The sequence below is a fragment of the Malurus melanocephalus genome, unplaced genomic scaffold (assembly GCF_030028575.1).
Source record: "Malurus melanocephalus ecotype Western Australia unplaced genomic scaffold, MMel_1.1 scaffold_1103, whole genome shotgun sequence".
NCBI classification, from domain to species: Eukaryota; Metazoa; Chordata; class Aves; order Passeriformes; family Maluridae; genus Malurus; species Malurus melanocephalus.
Genome location: NW_026624335.1, coordinates 20124 through 42642, shown reverse-complemented (window position 1 = coordinate 42642; position 22519 = coordinate 20124). Strand labels below are relative to the sequence as shown.

At 56.4% G+C, this 22519-nt stretch overlaps 2 protein-coding genes across 7 annotated transcripts in view; both read right to left on the bottom strand.

The window, feature by feature from the left end:
* Positions 1-11472, bottom strand: part of ASAP3 (ArfGAP with SH3 domain, ankyrin repeat and PH domain 3) — a 17832-nt gene extending 6360 nt beyond the window's left edge. For 4 of the 6 annotated variants that reach the window (XM_057386948.1, XM_057386952.1, XM_057386950.1 and 1 more), the window contains exons 1-10: positions 11061-11472; positions 6556-6701; positions 4983-5057; positions 4650-4699; positions 4263-4389; positions 2211-2296; positions 1370-1445; positions 1154-1240; positions 825-934; positions 520-589 (exon numbers count right to left, since the gene is read on the bottom strand). In XM_057386948.1, coding sequence (XP_057242931.1) covers positions 520-589; positions 825-934; positions 1154-1240; positions 1370-1445; positions 2211-2296; positions 4263-4389; positions 4650-4699; positions 4983-5057; positions 6556-6701; positions 11061-11439 — 1206 coding nt within the window. In that variant the 5' untranslated portion in view covers positions 11440-11472. Of the gene's footprint in view, positions 1-519; positions 590-824; positions 935-1153; positions 1241-1369; positions 1446-2210; positions 2297-4262; positions 4390-4649; positions 4700-4982; positions 5058-6555; positions 6702-7249; positions 7323-11060 lie in introns of all 6 variants that reach the window. The other 2 variants (XM_057386953.1, XM_057386954.1) reach the window with 1 other exon arrangement.
* Positions 11473-13347: 1875 nt separating this feature from the next.
* On the bottom strand, positions 13348-21456 carry E2F2 (E2F transcription factor 2). Its single transcript, XM_057386968.1, has 6 exons — positions 20834-21456; positions 16253-16340; positions 15693-15912; positions 15416-15574; positions 15136-15250; positions 13348-14907 (listed from the first exon to the last, which is right to left on the bottom strand). The coding sequence occupies exons 1-6, from the start codon at positions 21116-21118 to the stop codon at positions 14422-14424; spliced, it is 1353 nt and encodes a 450-aa protein (XP_057242951.1). The 5' UTR covers positions 21119-21456; the 3' UTR covers positions 13348-14421.
* Positions 21457-22519: the final 1063 nt, after the last annotated feature.

Sequence of the window (22519 nt, the reverse complement as noted above, 5' to 3'; positions counted from 1 at the left end):
TGGGGTGGGGTGGGATGGGATGGGCATCACCATCTCCAATGGCAACTGCAGCAGTACAACCACTGCCACAGATGGTTTCTCTTGGGATAACCAYACAAATCAGACCCTGTCTGACCCATTTCAAAGAACAGAGACCCTTTGCAGGAAAACACAGCTCCAAGATGTCTCTCTGTCCCTGCTGCACTTTTCAGCCTTCAACACAGGAGGAGTGTTGGAGCCCCTCCCTCCCAACCTGCCCCAGCCCCTTTGGCCTTGTCAGGACTCTCACTGTCTACCTTGCTGCCCCAMCCAAGCCCACCCTCCCCTTCCATGGACCCCTATCAGACATGGGGAACCTCCTTTGGACCCCTGTCATACACAGGGGACCTTCTTTAGACTGTCCAGTCCCATCCTGTACTGAATTTTAAGCCAGGTAGCTTTGTGACCAGTTTGGGCAAAACTAAACATGAAATCCAATGGGCACCAAGTCACAAAGGGTGCACAAAGAAGGGTCAGGGCTGCAGTCCCCCCGCTCCTTGCCGTGCTGTGGGAGATGGTCAGGCAGCCATACTTCACACCACATTTCCTCTTCTGCCACACTTTGCGGATCCTGAGAAAGAGGATGAATGAGCATTGCACAGCTGCAGTCATGCACATCCACATCCAAAACCAGCCACAGCAGCCCTCAGCAGAGGTCTGATGGTGTTCTGGACATGGGCTGTACTTTCTCTAATTCACAGAGCACAAAATACCCTGTGAGCTGGATACCAGCTCTGGGGCCTCCCATGAACATTGACAACATCGGGATGAAGCCAGGAGCTCTCTGGGATAATACTCATCCTCACCCATCGCTCTTCTTGTACAAGAATCCAGACTTCTCTGTCCCATACTGCTTGTTCCCTCGGTGCTGGTGGATGCTGTAGCCACTGCCAGAGTTCTTCCTGCTCAAGTTTTCCTGAAAAAAGGCAAGTAAAAAGCAAAGTGAGAGGAAATCCTGTCTGCAGGATGCCAGACACACATATGCCCAACCAGCATCCAAATGTCTCCAGATTCATGGATGGGTTAACCCAGCTCCCCTCTCCCTTCTGTTCCTCATCCCCAAACTAACCCCAGGATACCCAGCACCTTCCTGATGCTCCTTCTCAGCTCTCCCTGCTGATCCTGAGGGTCTCACCTCCTTGTTCTCCAGCTGCAGGATGCTGCGGAGGGAATCACGGGTCTGTGTGAGCTGCTTCACCTCCTCCTCCTGTGCTTGGTGGAGCTGGAAAGGGAGCAGCTGCCCTCACTGCTGTGTTGAGCGCAGGTGTTCCCAGTGGCTGGCACAGGGACAGGGAGTGGCATCCTGGTAGACATGTCCAAGGGACACTGAATGGCAGCATGAAGACCTTACCACATGGAGGGACACAGCAAGCTTCTCAATGAAGGGGTAGAGGTTCTGGGCAGCCTTCCAGCCATCTTGGAAGAAGCTGGATGTTTGTTGAGGGTGATTAAGATGCAGATGGGGAGGATGAAGGAAAAAAGAGGGTTTTTAGAGAAAATGTGTCTGGAGATGACAGCGATCCCCTCCCTGGAAAGCTGCACTTGCTTTGTGGCTCCTTGGCTATAGGGATCTGGAGAGAGCCCAGCCCATGGGGTCTGGATACCCCAAATATTTGGGGTATTAGGGATGCAGGATTGGCCTCTTGCTCAATCCCAGCTCAACCACTGGGGAGCAGCACTCCCAAAAGCTGCATTCTGGGAGGTCCTTGGGTCACATCCCAGTCAAGGATATGCTTTTAACTAGAGTGACTGTCTCAATCTGCCTCAGTTTCCCCACTTGAGAGGTGGAGGAAATAATGACTTCCACACATTGCTATTCCAGCTTCATGGAAGCAATGGGAAAAGCAAGGGGATGTTGATCCTTGCTCCACACACCCTTGTTATGAGCCCCATGGCTAATGCCAGAGCTGCTCAGCTGAGCTCATTTTTGGAAATCTATCCAGAGACCAAATCATCAGATATATCTCAAGCCAACGCCCCTCCTCCAGTCCCATGGACACGTTTACACCTCCTCAAGCCAAAAAAGCACATTTCAACCCCGCAGAGACAGWGAGTGATGGGCTCTGCCCAGTATCTCCACCAATTGCTTTATGGATCTGGGATGAGAGTAGAAGCCCTCACACCCTTGTGGGTCCTCCCAAGGATGACAACCAGCCCAGGAGATGAATCAATTTGACCCAGGTGGCACCTACTTGTGCTGAGCGTGGAAAAACTTGATGAGGCTTTGCAGGAAATCTGGTCCCTGCTTCATCTGAGACTCACTGGCTTTTAGCAGGTACTGGAGGAAAAGAAGACACCTGGTTAGGTGACATAGACAAGGACCAGCTGAAAACATCCCAGACGAAAGAGCAAGAGCCTGCCCAGCCCTCACTTTCCTTTCCCAGGACAGGGAGGAAGGTTAAAATAATGGCTGGGTTTCAAGAAGTCGAGTCATGACATTGGATTTGAAGGCAGGGGACCACCCTCAAAAAAACTGGCTCTGGAAGTCCTCCAAGACCTGGAAAGTTCAAGGACTGAGGGAGGCCTCCTGGGTTTCCATCCAAGCATGCTTCTCCTGCTGCTCATTACTTCTGGAGTTAATAAATAACCAAARCTCAAGGCAGTGCATGAATGAAAAAAAACCAAAACCCACAACAAAAAAGGCTGAATACTTTTTTAAGACATGGCCCTTTTATTCCCAAAAAATCAGATTCCAAGAAGCAAGCACCTGCAGTACACCAGCCCTAGAGGTCTGCTGAGGTGCCCCATGGGATGCGGAATTTCAGCCTTATGCATCAAACCCATCCTCCCGCTGCATGCAGGKAAGGTAAGACACAGAGTCTCACTCACCCTAAGCAAAACAAGGAGGAGAAGCAATTTTGCCCCTGTAAGCTCCTCTCCAGCTGCTGGAATGGTTTCCAGTGGGGGGCAAGTGGAAGGGGAGGCAGTCCTGAGCTCCGCGGGCATTTCAGAGTGAGACAAGCTTCCTGGAATGGAGTCTCCCCATGCACTGGGCACTCTGGACACCCTGAGGGGTCACTGGGCTGGGGAGCATTGTTAAACTGCTCCACGCAATCTGGACATACCAAGTCCATGTCGGGGAGCACAACTGTACCCCTGAACCACATCCCACCTGGAAAATGCTACACGGGTATGGATCCCATGGGATGTCCCTGTCCTGCCACCCACACTCCACAGTGACAGTGGCAGCACAGCATCCTAGCCAGCACTGGCTGGGATCCGTGAATAAAGGGATGCTGCCAGCACTCCTGGGCCCATGTCCAACTGCTCTCACAGCCTTGGGGATGTGAGATGGCCCACAAAGAGGAGACAGAACCACCCCATAGGGTGAAATAGGACTCTGTTCCCAGTCCAGGAAGTAGCAAAACCCACCTTCCTATAAACCCACATGCATCACATGGCCCCCAGCCCCCAGAACTGCCCTCCCGTTTCCAGGGCCAGCAACAGTTCTCATGCATGCAGAAACACGGGTGCACATGCCCTGCTCCAGCTCCCACCTCTCCATGTGCTGTTATTTATCCCACAGTGGAGCTATTCAAAGGAGTGACTCATCTGGCTGGGTCCCAGCTTGGAGGCAGGCACGGCCTTCTCCCCACAACCCCTGTTCTTTGCTGGGTAGGCATGGGGTGGCACTGGGATGTGGCCCTCAGGAACATGGGAGACGTCTCAGACAGCCCACTGGGGACTTGTTCCCTGCTCTGTCACCCTTGAGGTTTATAGTTTATGCTGAGTGTCTGCAGCCAGGACACCTGGGTTCCTCCTTGCTGTGGGGCTCTGAAATTGAGTCTCCATCCTTCACTTATTCCCACCTCACCTTGTGAGTATGGACTGCAAGGACCTGGGACTGCCAGGGATCTGGAGTGACTTGAGATGTCCCTCACCAAAACCAGGAGCAGTTTTTAGGGGAAACCACAAAGCCAGCTTCAAGGAGGTTAGCCAAAAAGTTCACTTTTTACCCAAATGTCACCCAAGGAAGAGATAGGAGCGAGGTAGGCACACGGACGGAACWCCCAGGCCACCCTCATGAGGCACCAAGAGTGCCATTTGGAGTTGCATCCCACAGGGACCTAAATATGAGGATGGGATGGGGACCCCTGAGTTGGGACCATGCAGGGACACRATGGCATGGGGGACAGCCAAGAGTCCCCCACAGCACACTGGTGGGGCTGCTTTGGTGGTGGAATCCCCTGGGACTCAGTTCCTGGGGGAGGAACAATCTCTGATCCCCCCAGCACAGCTCCCACCTCGCACATGTGGAGCTGGAAGAGACGCCGCTCCTTCTGCATGTCCTCGGCCACCTCCAGCGCTGCCGGCTCAGCCTGGATAACCCCAGCCAAGCGGGCTCGCTCCTTCTCCTTCTCCATCTTCCCCCTGTGGAATGGGATGGCGGTGAGTGGGACATCCCTGCTCCAAGAGGTGTCCCATGTAGGAAACTGCAGTGGGGATGAGATCAGGAGAAACATCTCCAGGCCCTCTCCAGCCCCTCTCCCTTTTCCCCTTTTGGAAAAGCTGGACCAGAGCCCTCCCTGTGACAAACTGGCACCATCAGTGCCTGGCTATAGCCTGGGGACAAAACACCTTTGTGCACAGAGGGATTAGGCAGATTTTGCCGGAGGTAGCATGTTCCTTACACTTTGGTCTCATAATCCTTCCAGGCCTTTTCAATCTGCTTCTTGGAGTCCTGTGGCAAAGGAGAGAGGGAGTGGTAGCTTGTGACAGAAAGCAAAACAGCCAGTGGCACTGAAGGGGCCAAGAGCTTTGCTCTACATTGCTACACCCCTTGGGGGTGAGGGGTGTCCCTACCAAGTCCTCACACCTCGCTTCTGTCATTCCCAACCCTTTCTGCTCCCTTCCAGCCCCTGGTACTGGCTCCTTCCTTCTCCTGGCCACAGGCATGTGTTGAGTCTGTACCAGGGGTCTCAGTGCAGAATGTCGCCCTGGGTGATTCATGGGACAGGACTCACCAGGCGGCCGTCCTTCAGCTGCCCCTTCAACAGGCTGTCCAGGGGGAAGGACACAATGTTATTCAGGTTCTGCACCTGTGGAAGATAGAGATAGGGTCACCCCATGGTGGGGGAAGTTCAGGGAGCTGGAGCCCCAGGTCCTTCTCAGTGCCAGGGACCTCCCCCCCAGCTCCATCACTGCCCCAGGAAGGGTTAAAGAGGCTGCAAGTGCGGCTGATTCCAGGATACTGGCAGAGGGCAGGCTGGGGCTTGTTCGAGCTGGCTGCAAGATGTCTGACGAATGCAGCCCTTCCCACAAACCACATCAGCATCACAGCTGCCAAAAACAAAGCTGTCTCCCCGCACTGATACCTYGTCCCCTGTCTCCATCCCCGTCCCCAGCACCCAGAGATACCAGCAGCTCCTCCATGGCCCTGTGATACAAAGAGCTCACCCATGTCAAAGGGGTTTCCCAAAATGTCTCCCTTTGCTGGGATTTGGGGACAGCAGTGCAGCCACCACCATCCCCACCGGTACTGTGCACAGGTCCCTAGTGGGGACATGAGAGTCCTCTGCTGTCCCGGAATCCCTCCATGCACCCCACAGAGCAGCACCCCATCTTAGAGGTGAGAGAGCAGCACYACATAGGACCTCCCACTGCACCCAGATTTCTTTTAAAGGGTTTTGGTTCACTGCAGCACCTGGGGAGAAATGTAGCCCTAGGGCACAGGACCACTCCCAAACTAGGGGTAATGGGGGAGCTCCAGGGAGACTCTGTGAGGGGAAACACAGTTTTTTGGATCTGGTTGAGAGCCTTGGCACAAAATCTCACTCAGCAGCATGTGGGATGGGAGGTGGGGGCCCTCAGAACTGGTCCAACTCCTCCATCAGGACAGTTCTGCAGAGCCCTACAGAAGCACAGGGTCCAGCAGGCCCCAGGATGGGGAAGGGGAGGAGCAGGGGGGCCCAGATTGGGGTAACTGGGAGAGGAAGATGCCAAAAATCTGAAATTCTTGCTGGGGAAGGGCAGCAGAAATAAATTTCCTCCTTAAGCAAAGCCAGAGGCCAAAAACACCCCTTGGAAAGGGAGATTTCTAAGTGAATAGGGAAGGGGCCACATACGACTTTCCGGGGATTTGTTGCTGGGCATGCATGGACCCAGCTCCATTCAGAAGCTGAGTTTTCCATCTGAACCATTCCTGGCTCAGCTCACAGCCGCGTCTGCCTGCTCCCCATGGCCCCACTGTGCAGCCCAGCATGGCTTTGATTTACTCTTGGCAAGCAAGATCAGAGATGCAATTGATGTGAGAAAAAAAAAAACAGAAAACAAGAAAATAGAGGAAAAATCAAAATAGCAGCCCCAGCTTCCCATCAGATCCCAGTGTTAGTGGCCCCAGGGAGCTGGGAGTGAGCTTTAAATCCAATAACAGGGGTATCAGATGGTCTGGGAGCACTGGAAATGTGGCTCTGAGCCCAGGGTGGGAGGTGGGGATTGCTGCATGTGGTGAATGGCAGCTAACCTGAAAGAAGGGGAGCTGCAGTGACTGGGGGAGGGGGGCAGTGTCCAAATCCAAGTGGATTTGGGACAGCTTACCAGGTTCTTGAAGAGTGCAGTGACCTCACGGGTGAAGACGGCCAGGTTTAGGAAGCCGGTGGAAAGCTCGTGGTTGTTCTGGGAGAGGTGGTTGTTGCCGAAGTTCTCCAGGGCCTCGCTGTATTGCTCCTCATTCTCCACGTGGGCTATGGGGAAACACCGGAGAGAGACAGGGGGTAACCCTGCAGCACCYGACACACCATGGTCACACTGTGARGTCCCACCATCTCTCCATCCCTTTGTAACAGACCTGGGCTGATCCTGATGCAGGACAGCAGCGGCATCTCAAAACAACCTTCATAAGATTCTCAATTTCCCTTTTTACCTGTATTTCAGACAGTTTTTGGAATCTAAGCATGTTGCCAGATCACATCATGGAGCTCCGACCAGCAACCACCTCCTCATCCTTCTGTAGCAAAGCTAGGCTGATACTGGTGCAAGACAGCACTGGGATGCCCAAAACAACCTTCCTCAGGCTCTCAGTTTCCCTTTTTATATTGTTTTAAGACCATTTTTGGCACCTTAGCATGTTGCCAGGCTGGCTGGCTAGTAGAACCCAAGTCCCAAGGCTCACTCCAGGCTCACCACGACCACCCTGCCGCCTGGTGTGACCACTGTTGGTGGAGGATGGCACTAGCACACTCCTCAGCCCCAAGGTCTGGGAATGCCCATCAMCTCCCAAAGCCTAACTCACTGAGCCCGGAGATGTGAATGGCTTTCACATATTTCCTGATCCTCTGGAGCACAGCTTGGTCCCCATCCAGGCTCTGTGAAAGCAAAGAGAGAAAACAAAGGGAGCCCATTAGCCAAGCACGGCTGCCTCTCCCTCAGCCCAGCTGGCCCTTGGAAAGGCTGCAGCTCTGCTGTGCAGATGTGTGGGGCAGGATCCAAGCTCCCAGGGACGGGAAAGGAGCTGAAGGCATCCTGGGGATGCTGGAGCCACAGTGTCCAGCCAGTTTCCCACCAGGGCTGTGGTCCCCTTTGCTGTCAGGCAGGGCTTTGGCTGGCTCCAGAGAAGAGGGTTTGAGCAAGACAGTAGCAGGAGGTGAGAGGCTCATTGGCTCCTAGCAGCTTCTAGCAACCATGCAAAATGCCTCACTGGCTCTTGAAGGGACTACTTCAACCAAAGAGGGGTTGAAGCATCATGTAGCACATCAACCCATCCCCATGGCTCAGAACAAAGCGAGACTGTGAGGGTGCCCAGCTCCCCACAGAGTCGAAGACAGGACCCACCTTCTGCTGATGGGGACCTAAATCACATAAACCCTTGTGCTGGTTGTGTGCTAAATCCCACAGTGAGAAACATGACTTTCCAAACCCCTGCTCCAACTCATGCAGTGTTTTTCCCATGGTCCTTAACACCATCAATCTCCCTGCTGCCCCATTGGCCCCATCCTGCTCTGGTTTAGAGCTCTTCCCATCCCCTCATACCTTCCTACCTGTACAGCCCTGAACTGTCCACTGAGAACCATGACAAATTCAACCCCACCTAAGTACCACAACAAATTCAGCCCCACTCAACMCAAGGGCAAGGGGCTGTGGTGCTGTCGGCCCAAGCATCTGAGCACACACTGGCCCCAGCATCAGGAAAGGGTTAAGGGTGGCTTGGCTGCAGGTACCAGAGCCATGATAATAGGCTGGAAATATTTAGAGGGCGTGAACAGCAGAAAGAGCAGGGATGAAACTGTGGAGGAATTACAATAAAGAGGCCCTCTCTCTGCTTGAGCTCTGTCAAAGGCTTTCGGGCTGATGTCAAGGCTGATTTCCTGACAGCAGGATCAGCCTGGCTTCAGCACTGCTCTCGTCATTGGATGGGATGCTGCCAGGATGAACTGGCTGGGAGGGGACTGAAGCTGAGGTGGGAGCCAAATCCCCTGCTCCGGGGAGTCTTGCAATGCATCTACAATGGGGAGAACATAGGGGTTTACCAAAGCCCCTCGTTGGTCCTTCTCTGTGTCAAATCCAGGTGTACCAAGCTCTCCAGAGCAGAGCTATTCCCTGCCTCTGGGGGAAGCTAGGGTTGGATGCCCAGGTGCTCCAGACTTGCTAAGCTGGCAGAGTCTTAGGAAGGAGAAACTAAAGCAGCATGAAATGCTTTGGAAGCATCACCAGGCAAGTGCAGGAAGAAGCTATTTCAAGTGCCCAGGACAGAGCAGCTCATCCTGGTGCCAGCGCACTGTGACAGGATGCAGAATGCAGGGCTGGTGCAGAGCAGGGATGATCCAGGGAAGAACAAAAGGGCTTTCAGGAAGAGGTCCATGAGTTGACCAGTGGGCACAGAGTGGGCAGCACCAAGCATTTGGGTGGTAAATGAAGAGGGGATCACTGTGCARTGCTGCCCTAGCTGCAAGTAGCACTGGCATGCCCAATGTACAGGGCTGGGTGCCAGGAACAGGGGCCTTGGCTGCATGGGAGCAGAGGGGCAGAGACGTCCGGAGCCCGCCATGGCACCCATCATCCCCCAGCTCAAGGGCTTCCAGTCAGGGGGCAGCTGAGGACATTGGTACAGCAGGGACAGGAGCAGAAAGTTCCCCATGGGATGAAGGAAGGGATGAACCCAYATCTGCATCACAGCTAGCCAGGCTCACAGCCTGGTGAATGCAAGCAGGATGCTCAATGGAGGCCATTCTGCTATCCCCCCCACCACCGCTGACTCAGAGAAGGAGCTGTCACGGGTGCAAGAGCTGGGGTGCCAAGCTGCCAGGTCAGGAGCAGGATGTAGCACTCCTGTGGGTGACAGGGTGAGATGGGAGCTCATCTGCTAGCAGCCTCTGCCATGTCACCCTGACCCAGCCCTGAGGTGTCCAGTCCTCTCTGGCATGCACACAAGCACCCAGCCCCAACCACCAAGGGCTAGATTCGACCTTCCAGCTTGTGTCTACACATTAGCCCCAAGGACCCTGAAGTCACACAAACCCCTGGGAGGCGAGAGCCCTCTTTAATCTCAGGAAGGAAGCTGAGGCACAGGGCAGCTCCGGCCAACACCAGGATGTCTCTTCAATGTTAAGCACCAGTCTCCAGCCCTCTCCCTGCCTGCTCCTGCCCCCGACTTGGAACCCACTCCCATTGGGGTGCATGCTCTGTTCCCAGGGTCCTGCTGGGATACAATGATCCCTTCCCACCTAGCAGTCACTGGAATGAGACCAGGATCCCTCACTCCTTCCTGTCTGCCAAGGAAAGACTATGGCTCAGTTTGGTCACAGAGTGTCTCTCCTACTCTGCAGCATTCCCCAAGTCCACCACAGATTATCCCTCTTGCCTGATGCTATCACCGCACTGGAGCTCCGAGGATAGCATGGAGCTGGTTTGGTTGGATTTCCCTCCTCCCCCTGGTGCTGAGACATGGGCTTTGGCCCCCTCCCCAGAGCCTCCAGTGGGATGGGGAGCTCAGGCCTGCACCCTCCATGGCACATACGACAGCATCATGATTCCCAGCTCTCTCATATGCTTGCTGGAGCTTTACTAAGCCAACCCCAGAGACCCCCCTGTCATTCCCCACATCCCTGTGTCCCTTAACCACAGCCTTTCCAAGCAGGCAAACAAAAGTCCTGCTGCTCCCTCCTGGCTGGAGCTGCCTCCCCTTTCCCAACTGGGAGGAGGATCCATGGCAGCGACCAGCATGTGCTGATGTGGACCAGGATGCTCCATGGTGTGTCCCCAAATTTCCAGGCCCAGGACACCCATTCCACTGCCCCCAGGTATCCTGGCAGCCCTGGCACCGGGGGGCCCCCACTCCCTGCCAGCCCTGGCTCTCCTTCAAAGCCATTCCTTAGCTAAGAGGAGTTGGCAAAAGCCACAGGACCAGCTGGAAACTGCCTTTATTCTAGGCAGGAGAAGGGGCAAGGCACCCCACCACCTCTGCCCCTCCCACAAAAGTTGCTGAGGATTTTGRGAGAGGCTAAAAATACTCCCCTGGCTTTAGTCAAGGAGAAGCCCCCACAGGGACACCACATCCCACTGCAGTTGGCTTTAGCACAGGAGCTTAACAGTGGATGGAAACGTGGGGCTGATTCTCTGGGGGCATGTCCTGGGCCCTGGGACAGGAGCAGTGTGCTGGTCCCGGTGGGACAAAAGGATGCCCTTGCCCCAGGGAGGAATACTTTGATCCCCAGAGGGGCAGGGGGAATGCCCTGTCCCTAGAAATAGCGAAATAGGCTGCCCTGATTTCAGGGGGATGAGGGGTATGTCCTGGCCCCGGYGTGCACCCAGAACTTTTAAGATGCCTTTGCCCCTTTCTACAGGCTTTGCTCCCCATCAAAGCACGCTGGGGTTGCTTGGAAGATGTAAACGGCCCCCCTAGCCGAGGGTGCCAAACTACCCGCTCAGGATGACCAGCATAGTCTTGGGATGAAAGGGTGGGCGCCAAAAAACAGAAGCCTGAGGGAGGCACAATCATCAAGGGACTAGTACCTATGGGTGTGAAGGTGTTCCCAGGCGAGATGCGGCAGATGTTCCCAGGTGGGGTGCGCAGCCTGACCCCACGACCACCCCCCGGCCCCGCTCACCTCCTCCAGAGTTCCCACGGCCCCCCGGCACTTTTGCATCTTGGAGGCGAAGGCGGCGGCCGGGGAACTGAGATCCTCGCTGGTCACGGCCAAGAATTCGGCCACGCTGAGCTGCTCGGGCATGGTGCGGGGGCCACCGGGGACACCGGGCAGCAGCAGGGAGAGCGCGGGGGGGAGATCTCCCCTGCCGAGCGCCCCGGGGTGCCGGCTCAGCCCGGCTCAGCGCCCCGCAGCGGGAGCCCCGCGCCGCACCGAGAGCGGCTCCGAGCCTCCCTCCGCCCGCTCCCGCCTCTCCGCCGTCACGCGGCGGCCCCGCCCGTCCGCACGTTAAAGGCGAAGAGCCGTACTGCTCCCCGAGAACTGTCCCCACGACCCCCATGCCGGGTTGTAGGAGGTGCAGGACTCTCCCGTGCTGTGGTGGGACGAAGGGAAAACCTCTGGGTGTGGCTGGATCCGCACCCCCCGCCTTGCCTCGGCACCTGGCGACCGCCTTTCCCCGGCATTCAGCACCTCCTTAACGCMAACACCCGCATTCCCCAGGCACCAGCACCCACGTAACCTCAGCAACCAGGGACCCCGACCCACCTCAGCCCGGAACTCACCTCACCCCAGCACTCCAGCACCCATCTCTCCCAGGGACCCCAGCAACCACCTTTCCCCAGCTTGGTAGGAGATGGTTCAGCATTATGCTCAGTGTCCCCCCCCCCGCCAAACATCAGTTTAACAGGAGGTCACCTCACCCTGCCCTTGCCAGGACCCCGAGGGGACAATCCTTGGGCAGGGGGCAATAATTGAAGCCCTTGGCTTTTTCTCCTACTGGAGGCGACCTCTTTGTTCCCTCTTCTGTCCCCTCATTCGTCTCACCTCTCAATGGAAAGTCCCATTCCTGCTTGTTTGCTCTTCCCGGAGGACGGGGTAGCCTGGACAATTCAGGAGCAGGCAATGAGGTTGAGCAGGCGCTGAGAGCGCACCATTACAGGGCTGGGGACAGTGACAAACTGGAATAAAATGGGGCAGAAACTCTCACTGGGGCTGGTTTGCCATGAGAGTCGCCAATGGGGCTTTGCAGACCCCTCCATGTCCCCTGCACCCCTTAACTCACGGTGGRTCAGGGGGTCACAGACCTTCGACCCTTTCACTGAGCCAGGAGTTCAATAAAACTGAGGTCTGTGCCTAACCAGAGCCAGCCCAAGCCCTCCTCTAACCCGCTGTTAATGAAGTGCTGAGGAGGACTGGAATACAGGAAGAACAAGCCTTGGGTGAACGGCTGGGCTTGAAAGATTCCACCCCTCAGGCAAGCAGGGGAGCGCACGGTTTGGGGTGCCCTCCTTCGGTTTGCAGAGAGCCTGACATCTCCCTCGGCAGGGCTATGACAGACACAGGGTTAAAAGGCTGCAGCCCAGGCAAGACTGAAGCAAGAGGGATTTGGGATAAGAACCTCTCCGCAGGCAGCCCCCCCGTGCCCCGAGGCGTCTCTTGGCTGGTGTGGCCCTGCCACCTCCTGGCCGGCCTGGGGACTGCGGGGAGCGCTGGCGGGGGGGGGACAAGCGGCAAGGGGACCCCCCTGCAGCCGCTGCGGGACACTAAAACCCCACGGGGGATGGCAGCTCTGGGCCCCTCGCCCGGCTCACCTGGCCCGCGGCTCTCCTCTTCTTCCTCCTCCACCTCTCCCTCCATAGCTTCAGACAAACTATGCAACGCCGATGTGTGCCACGATTCCAGGTACCATGAGACATCACCAGGTACCACCAGGCATCACTGGATACCTCTGGACATCACTGGGTACCACCAGCCACCACCACATACCACAGAACATCACCTGGTACCATTGACCAGCACTTTGCCATCAGCACTTGTGGCATCCCCAGGTACCACACAGGGAAGAACCTTACATGGACACAGTTCCCGCAGGATGTTGCTCTGCAGCTTCCAAATCGGGGTGCATCAGCCCATCTAGCCCCAGGATCCACAGGGAGCTGACCGCCATCCCTCGGGCTTTTGCCACACTCCTGGTTTAAGGGGCTCTAGCTCAGGCAAAGGCTCGTCCCAGCCAGATTTGGGCTGCAAATCACCAGTCTGAGCGGGTTGGACCCATTTTCCTCGCTCCAGCCAAAGCTTCATCTCAAACCGCTTCTCCACAAGTGTCTACGGAGCAGGCTGGCCAGTTAAAAAGCCCCAAAACAGGCTACTTTACTGTGAAAACAGGAGCAAAAACAGCCCAGCTCCTCCCGCCTCCCAAACCATTCCAGTATTTTGCTGCTTAGAGGAAAACAGCCCTTTATAACACCAAAGTTTTATTTTATTTTAAGCCCTCCTGGTTAGAAAACATCAAGTGCCACAAGTTTTTCCAGGCCAAAACACACTCTCACCCACACCACCAGTGAGTAAATCTGTAGGAGCACCAACAACCCAAGGAATAAGTTAAATACACCCACTGACAAATCCAATCCCTCCCAGCCCTGCCAGTCCCATACCAAAGCATGGGGGTCCAGATAAATACAGTGCAATAATTAGATATTTCACAAGGAATGGCACAGTTAAAAGCCCTATCCTGCCCCCAGGGCTTGTCCCAAGCTGTTTCCCAAACCTCTCTCTGCAGGTCATCACCTCCTCCATGCATGCCTCTTCCCAGTACATTCCCGTTTTTTATATTCCCAGCACCAGTAGCTCCAAGAGGGTGGAGGGACCTGCTACGGACTGGAGCAGAGGGGCTGCAGCTCCTCAGGGAATATGGCTCCATGTCCTGGCCAGGGATTTGCCAGAGCCACATGAGCTTCATCCTTCCCTCACCCAAAGGTGATTTCAGCTTTGCTGCCTGAATTTTTTTTTTTTTTTTTAAAGATATTTCAGCTCTGGTGGGGAAAATGCCACTGGAAATGACCTGTCATGACCAGTAAGAACCAGTTTAAATGGAGAGCAACTGAAGTGACTCTGAAACATGACACAGCCCATTTTGGGCAGAGGTTTCTCTGCCACCCAGGGGTGCTCCTGACCCAACTGGGTCACCCAAAGGCACCCCCAGTCCACCAGTATTCCCAGGATGATGGGGGATTATGGTGGGAAGCATAGGTGCCATCACCCCATCGTTTTATGGGGGGATGCTGGGATGGGTCCTGGATGGATCCCAGGGCACTCGCAGAGCCCAGTGATGTGACGACCAACCCAGGAGAGTGTAGAGAAACCACACTGGGTAAGCAACACAAGTCCCGCCCTCAACCCCAGCCTCAGAAAACCCAGCGGTCCCCAACACACCCCACCCTCTCCAGTCACACCACATAGACCCCACTTGCTCAGGACACAAGTGGCCAGCGGGGACAGAAGTGGCCTGAGGGGACAAAGGCAATGGGGACTGGAGGGATACTCAATGCTTCAGCAGGTCCCCCAGGTCATATGTCTCAAAGAGATCTGTGATACCCTCGCCTTCAAGCCCCCAGAGATAGTTGTCCTGTTCCAGGGGGGGCGAGAAGGTGACAAAGGGTCTCAAGTCCAGGTGGGAGGGGGTGCAGGGCAGCTGGTCCTCAGTCTGCTGCAGCAAGTGGGCAGGGGAGCCCAGGAGCCCAGGCTCCACCTCCAGCACTGAGCTGGGTCCCTCCAGGGTGGGAAGAGGCAGAGATGGGGGTGAGAGAAGAGTTCCTGTGCCCCCCCAGGTCTGGGAGGTGGTGTCGGGTGGCTGTGTGGCCAACGGGGAGCTGTTCGGTGGGGAAAGGGGTACAGGATTGTCCTGTGGGGTGATGGCAGCAGAGGGGACAGGGTGGTCGTTGGTGGGGTTTTCCTCTGTGATCTCCTCTGGGCAGAGGTACACCTCAATGGGCCCACTGGTGCTCTTCAGGTGGAGCTGGAAGTTCTCCTGGAAGGGCAGAGTAAGGCTCAGAGGAGCACCCAGAAGGTCACCCATATCCCACCTCCCCAACCCATGAGGGATCCAGTTGGGGCATTGCAATCCTTGAAGGACCAGCTCAGGGTCAAAYAGCCCTGTGGAGACACCCCAAAACCAAGGTCATGCTGGCCTGTGTCCTTGGCATGGCCCAGAGGGACCCATCGAGTGCAGCACGGATACAGCAACACCAGCACATACCTGGCTGAAGTCTGGTACCTCTAGCTGTGTCTCGGGGGGAGCCTTCACAGCAATCACTGTCTGCTCCTGGAAGATACTGATGGCACGGAGGTCCTGGTAGGTGACATATGCCAGCGTGGACAGGGCCGAGATATAGGAAAATGAGGGGCTGCAAGTGGGACATCAACCCCCACTTCCCTCCAAACACCCCTTAAGCCCAGGGGAATCCAACTGGATGAAAAGGGGCTCAGAGGGATCCCCAAGACCCTGTCCTCCCTCCCATCTCCCCCAGCAAGGATATCTCTGGTTGTTCTCGTTGTCAGCCAGCTGCCGGATCTGCAGGGCACAGTCCTGCATGAGCTGGTCCAGCATCCTCTCTGTCCTAGCCAATTCGGCCAGCTCCCCCTGCAGCACCTGTTGCTTCGCCATCATTGCTGCATCCTCAAAGATCCCCGTACCCCTGCCAATGGAKGTGGCATCTGAGCAATGGCACAGCACACCCTACATGTCCCCAAGCCACCTGTTCCCCACTCTGYCCCATYCCCATGTCCCATTTTCAGCTGCCCAGCATCACCTACATCCATTGGATGTGGTTCTTGGATTTCTTGCAGATGAGCTGGATGCCCTCCAGCACATTGGTGATGTCGTAGATGCGGCGTTTCTGGACCTCCAGTGCCTCAGCGGCCCGGTTCAAATCCACAACACCATCGGTAGACTCGTTCAGCAAACTGATGAATTTTTTGGTGAGCAGCCCCAGTGAGGTGTCGTAGCGAGTTTTCTCCCCAGGAGACTTGGGGGCTGCGGGGAACAAGAGATCCCCCCCATCCTCTCCTAAGTTTGGGATGTGAGATGGAGATGACACGGGGCTAGACCTGAGAGTCACATTTTCCTCTCTAATGTGGGATGTGGGACAGAGATTACATAGGATTGGAGACAAGAGATCTCCCCATCCTCTCCTTAGCCAGGGCCAAGGAATGGAGATATGACTGGGCTGTACACAAGAGACCCGCCCCCTCCTTAACATGGGATGTGGGATGGAGGTGACATGAGGTAGTGCTAGAGGGGACATGGTTCTAAGAGAGAAGTGGAGTCTGCTCCCCCCAGCTTCCCCTACCCCATCTCACCCCACATCACTTACTCCTGGGGCTGGGGACCTGTGCCAGTGTCCGGCCCTTCCCCTTGGGTGTGCGAAATCCGGGGCCCTCCAGGTCCAGCTTCCTCTTGGCCTGGAGCACGGGAGAAAACGCTGCATTGTGGCCGAGCCAGACTCACCTCTGAGTTCTCCATACCCCACCGGGGTCATGAGCCGAGCCCTGGGTGCCAAATCCTGGGGTGGGGGAATCCTGCAAGAGGCTCATCCATTTGCAATACCTCTTTTGGGAAGGGGCACAGGAGCACCCAGCAGTGTGAGGYCACCGGGGCAACTGGACAGAGAGGAGATGAGGGGTCCTGCCACCCGCCATGGCTTTCTGCCCACCCTGGCAGTCCCAGGGAACCCCACCACGATTTCTCCTCACCCCCAACTCCTGGCAGGGGTCCACAGGGCTGAGCCCTGGGAATGCAGCAGCTCTGAAGCCAGATCCTCACCCTCCCAACTGGCTCACCAGGGTGTAGGATTTCACTTCCCCCCCTCTCACCGTGGTCACGGTTGAGGCAGCTGAGGGCACACAGCTGCCACCAGCACACCTGGGAGCAGCCAGGTTCAGCCCCCCTGGACCCTTGGGTGCCCTGAACACATGCACCCAGCTGGAGGGAAATTGGGGTGAGGGGGATTGTACTGGGTCCTGGGAGGGGAGACCCAGCACATCCCTGCACCTGCTGTCCTCTCACGAGGGCAAGCAGCTCCTTGAAATCYCCGCCAAGGAAACCTGAGCAACACTTGGGCAGAAGGGACTCAGGGAAAACTGCAGCAGAATAAATTCAGAGGAGAGCTGGAGGGTGTCACCAACCCCCTCACCAATGCAAGCAAATCCCCCAGGACCCCTCCACACCCAAAATACGCACTGGGTGATTTTGGTGGGAACACTTTGGTTCAACAGCAGAAAGCAGCCCCCTAGCCCCATCCCAACAACCCCCTAGTACCTACTCCCAGGCCAAGCTGTCCCACAGGGTCTCCCCCAGCACATCCCGCATGGCACCCAGGTCCCTATGCTGGTTCCAACAGCAGCTCCCTTGGGAGCACAGCGCACTTTGTGGAGAAGGGTTGGGCACCTCGGCATCATTCCCACCCGAGGGGGCTGGCAGTAGAGGCGCCAGGGGCTGTTTTCTGCCCCCCAGGGAGCCAGGCTGGTCCCAAGCTCCTGTGGGAATCTATTCCCTCCCACCCTTCCCCGAGCAGGTTTTTCCCAGGGAATGTGCCTCCAACCCTAGTCTCGTGCCCCCAGATCTGCCCCGGAGCTGCCGGCACCACAACAGTTAATGCCAAGCACAGGGCAAACACCTGCCTCAGATAAGACCCCATCCATCTGCCAGCACAGGAGGGATAGCATCACCCTAACACCCGCCCCTGCCACACTGGTAGCCCTTGCTTCTCTGGCATGGATGGCCATGGCCAAAATATGTTCCCATCACTGTTGGGGAGGTCAGCTGCACCCCACCTGCCCCAAGCAATGGGGAAACCGAGGCACAGAGCAACCCACAGCAGGTCCTGGTGTTCCCAGACACCTCCAAATGTCCCAAATACCCTCTCCCCATGTGCAGGAGGGCATAAAGGGAGACCCTTGCTCCCCCAAGTGTAGTTTGGGGGGGTGGGGGCTTGGTGGTCTTAGGGAGGGACAGGACCTTGAGTTCTGGGACCCACCAGCAAGGGACAATGGACAAGGGGCTCCCTCCTGTGACCCAGCTGCCATCCCTTCAGCTGGGCAGGATTAGGCACACAACAGCTGAGTGGGGCRCAGCAAGGGGCTCGCAGCATCCTGTCAGCACTGAGCGGGGTGGGATGACCCAGAGCAAGTAGGAAAGCAGTGACCAAACCCAACGACCTCGCCGCAAGACATGGCAGGATCACCTCACGCTGCTTGCCAGCCCCYAGCCATGGTTCCCCAGGATGTGGGAACACACCACCTACACCCCAATATGATGGTACAGTATGGGGGTGGGAAATGAGGTTTCACCCCAAGACTCTGGGGCTGGTGCCAGGCAGTGGGGGGACAGGCTGGGCCCCCTGCAAGCCCTGCCTCCCAAGCATCCCTGAAGCCAGCCCTGACAGCACAGGCTACACCCTGCAAGCCAGCCCAAGCATCAGAGCATCCCTCAGTCCCCCCGCGGGGGCTCCTCCTGCCAACCTTCCCTTTCAACAGCATCTGCTGCCTTGTCCGGGCTTGCCCGGGTTCTGCCCAGCCCCTCATGGGGCTCCCGCCTTTGTTCCCCCCAGCTCCCCGTTTTGCCAGCCCCACAGGGGTGTTGGAACACAGCGCTTGGGGATGGACATCCAGAGCTGGCAGGAGCCACGGGGTACTCCAGGATCCTGCTGGTTGCTCGTGCCAAGAGGCTGCTGGGCAAAATCCCTGCTACCTGGGACTTGCTGAGGGCTAGTACGGCAAGACACAGGGACAGGGGAATGGAGGCTGATCACCTATTTGGAGAACATGGAAAACCACCCTGCTGCCACTCTCGCGTGCTCTTTGCACTGGCAGCTCAGCCCTGCCAGCTCGTACAGAACCACAGCGGACTCTGGACACCCTTGTTCCAGCACAGAGAAGGCAGGGAGAGCTGGGATCCCACAGCGGAAACTCCCCTCTCTCCAGTGCTCTTGCATAGCCCTAAGCCCTTATAGAGACCCCACAGACCCTATACRGACCACAGATGAGCAAACACTCAGGACGGGATTGGCATGAGCTAAAACCACTCTGAAATACCATCTTCCACGGAGGGCAATGCATTTAATTATTCCAGAACCCTCAAATCGGAGAGCATGGGAAATTTAAGGCTTTTTTGGACCATGAGAGACAATCCATCCTGCTTTCCCGGGCACGGTGATAGGTTCTTCCATGTGACCCCAGATCACTCACTGGCACAATGCCAGTGGGAGCGGCCACAATTGTCCTGCTTGGGAATTGGGAGGAAACGCTCATTATCTGATTACCTCCACTCTGCACACAAAAGTTGTGGCATAAACAGGGTGCTGTGGCAGGAACCCCAGCTGTCAGGGCCGCAAGTGCCACACCATGGCTGGAAATAGTGTCTTGGGTACTGCAAATGGGATAATGGCAGCAGGGAAGGAGATGGGGACAGGGGGGAACACCTCTCGCAAGCCACCAAGGGGGATAGAGGAACACGTCATGTCCCCAGTTGTCCCGAGTCCCCCTGTTCAAGGGACAGTTGTGGGTGGGAGCACCCGGAACATTTCCTGGTGTAGGTGGTGGCCATGATCAAGAGGCCATTTGCCCAAAACCAGCTCTGCAGATCCACTGAAATGGTACTGGGAGCCTATGGGGTGTTTTTAATTGAGTAGGTATCAATGATTGTTGTCACCTTTAACAACAGCCCCCAGCAATGCAGGATGTGGCATCTCACGCAGTTCAGAAACAAAGAGGCTGTAGAGAGACAGGTGGTCCCGAAGTCCCCCGGGATGGGACTCAAAACAGCTCCATCCAACCCCCCAGCCATGGCACAAAGTGGGAAGCAAAGAAACTCCCTCTCCCCCCAACACCAGGGCAATGTCCCCAGCTGGCACCAAGCATCAGGGATTGGGGAAAGGGGGGGAATAAAGAAATAAATCAAGCTTTGCAGAAACTAAATGGGTGTTAGCAGCGTCTGGGATCCCTCCCAGGAYCCGAGGAGAACAGAGGCTCACAGTCAGGACTGGATGTGTGCCCAGGCTGGGGCAGGCAGGAATTAAATGCCAGCTGCCAGTGGGGCCACGGGCCGGGGACCRGGAGGGGGCCCTCCGGGAGCAGGGATAGGCTGAGCAGACCCTCCTGTGTGCTCTGACACTGGGTACAGGGACAAAACCCGACTTGTACCTCAGTTTCTATGTTTAGAGGCAACGGGTGTTGGGCTTTGTGAGCACAGCCGTGACCCCGCGGTTTGGTGGCAGGGATATGAGACAGCAACCCCCTACACTGTCCCCACATCAGGGTCTGAGCTACAAAGCCTTAGGGCAATTCATGGAGGATCACACACACACACATCTCAAAAAACAGGCATTGCAAACCCCACTGTAACCGGGCAGAAACCAAGCTTGGGCAGACATTGTAGCACCCCTGGGCCCTGTCTTCACACCTCCCCAAGTGACTGGTTACCCCGGGAATCACAGCTCCAAAGTGGTGAGAGCCAGCTGCCAGGGCTTGTGCTCCCCCCATCCAGAGKAGGCAGGGGCTCTGCCTATACCCATTCCTCACTTCCCCACCATAGTAAGGGCTTTTCAAAGGGCCTGGGATTGCTGGCACAACCCGCATTTTTTTGCAAGCTGGAGAGAAGAAAAAAGGCAGAAAAAGGCCCAGAAACGGAAGCCAGAGAGGCGGGCACGTAGGGGCAAGGGGAAGTTGAGAAATATCTGAGCCATTTCACTGCGACTTCTGATTTCAGACCTCACCCTCCCCCACCCCCAAAAAGACACAGTAGGGGGTGCAAACTCCAATATAAGCTGAAAATTTTGGAAGGGAAGGGGCTGTACATGCTGGGGTCACTCACCTCTTGCTCCCCACCCAGCACGACCTCCAGCCTCCCGTGCCCCCGAAATGATGCCCGAGGAAGAGACGGGATGTAGACATCTTACCGGCAGCCGTCCTGCCGAGGCTGAGCAAAGGGTGCTGAGCTCGGGGCCCTGGGGGGTGTCACAGAGACACCGGCCCCGGGAAGCGGGGACGCTGACAGCCGCTGGCGTGTAGATCTGGGTGAAGCACCGGTTGGATAACGGGGGGCTGCCCAGGCTAGAAGCCCCCAGATCGCAGGAGCCCATCACCGACATGACCTTCTTCGGGTGGTGGTGGGGAGATGGGGGAGGGAGGGCGGTGCCCCCCCTCCCCGGGGCGGGGGACACTCCCCTGGGGAGCCGCAGCATTGCGAAGTCCTTTCCGAGAAGCCCGGCCCGGAGGAGGGGGCAGGAGCACCCCGCGATTCCGTAGCCGGGAGGGGGTCACAATCTCAGCCGTGACATTTCGGKAGAGCGGGGAGGGCTTCTGGCGGGCGATGCCACCGGCCGACCCCCGAATTCCCCCTGAAAAATCTGCAGAGAAGAACAGACCGGCGATGTAGCCAAAACCAGAGGAAAAATCGCTTTAGGCCCCAAAAATTGTCTGCACTGAGGCCGTATGGGGCCGTGGCGGCCGAAGCGCGTCCCCGCCTGGCCCGGGACCCCCGCGCCCAGCTCCGCTCCCGGCCGATTGCGCCGGGCCCCGAGCGCTCTTTTTTTTTTTTTTTTTAAGCGCCGAAACCCATCCCGCGAAATTCAGATTTCCCGCGGAAAATGCCGCGTGCTGATTGGCTGTTGCCGCCGTGGCACCGCCCCTTCGCTGCTGCCGGTGGCGTCGCGCCCGGGGGGAGCCTTAAAGAGTCCGCGCGGCTGGTGGBGTCATTTATGCAAATAAGCGGAGGGGCCTTCTTGCGACCACCTGCTGGGGGGACGGGCGTCTGTTTTGGGGGTGGAGGACATTGAGGTTGGAGATAGGGACTAGGATGCATTTTCTGTTTCTTAGGTGTTTGGGTTTTTTTTTTTTTTTTTGGGTTTTTTTTTTTTTTTTTTTTTTTTTTTATTTTTTTTTTTTTTTTTTAGAAGATTTTATTTTAGAAGAACTTACTTTTTAGACCCTTCCGCCCTATCAATCTGGTGTGTTCCAGTCTGGGGGCTGCGACCCTCCAACCCTCTCATCCCGCTTTCGTCATCGTCCTCTCATCTCCATCACCTCCCAGTCCTCATCTTTCCGTGCTCATCCGACCCTTCCCATCACTCCCCCATTCCCATCCCCATTTGCAGCAACCCGTGGTAGGGGAGAGGGAGCTACATCTATTTAAAATTTTGGGGTCCACCAGCCAGAGGCTGTCTGGCACCTCCCCACCCTGCAGACAGGGGACAGTGCTGTTGGCGGGGGGCAGGCACCTCAGAGGGGCTCGGTGTGAGGAGATGAGGCCCCTTGTTTGCTCATAGKTCATTCAGCCTGCCACCCACTGTCCACCCTGCGTCCCACCCACATCCTTGGAGTGCATCAGGTCTTTCTGGCAAAGCAGAGGGAGAAAAGGGGGAGGAAGGGCACCAAATCTGGCCTACGGGATATTTAAGGGTGTAGCACTAACAATGGCAGATGGCAAACCCCTGACTGAGGTCAGCTCAGGCCCTCACTGGCACTAGAGCCACTGAGACAGGGCAGGGCTTTATCCTGACAAGRCTACCAAACCAAAGAGGTTGGCTCCTCTTCATCTGCTAGTTCCTCTCCATCACATCTTTTCATCATCTTGTTTATCTCCA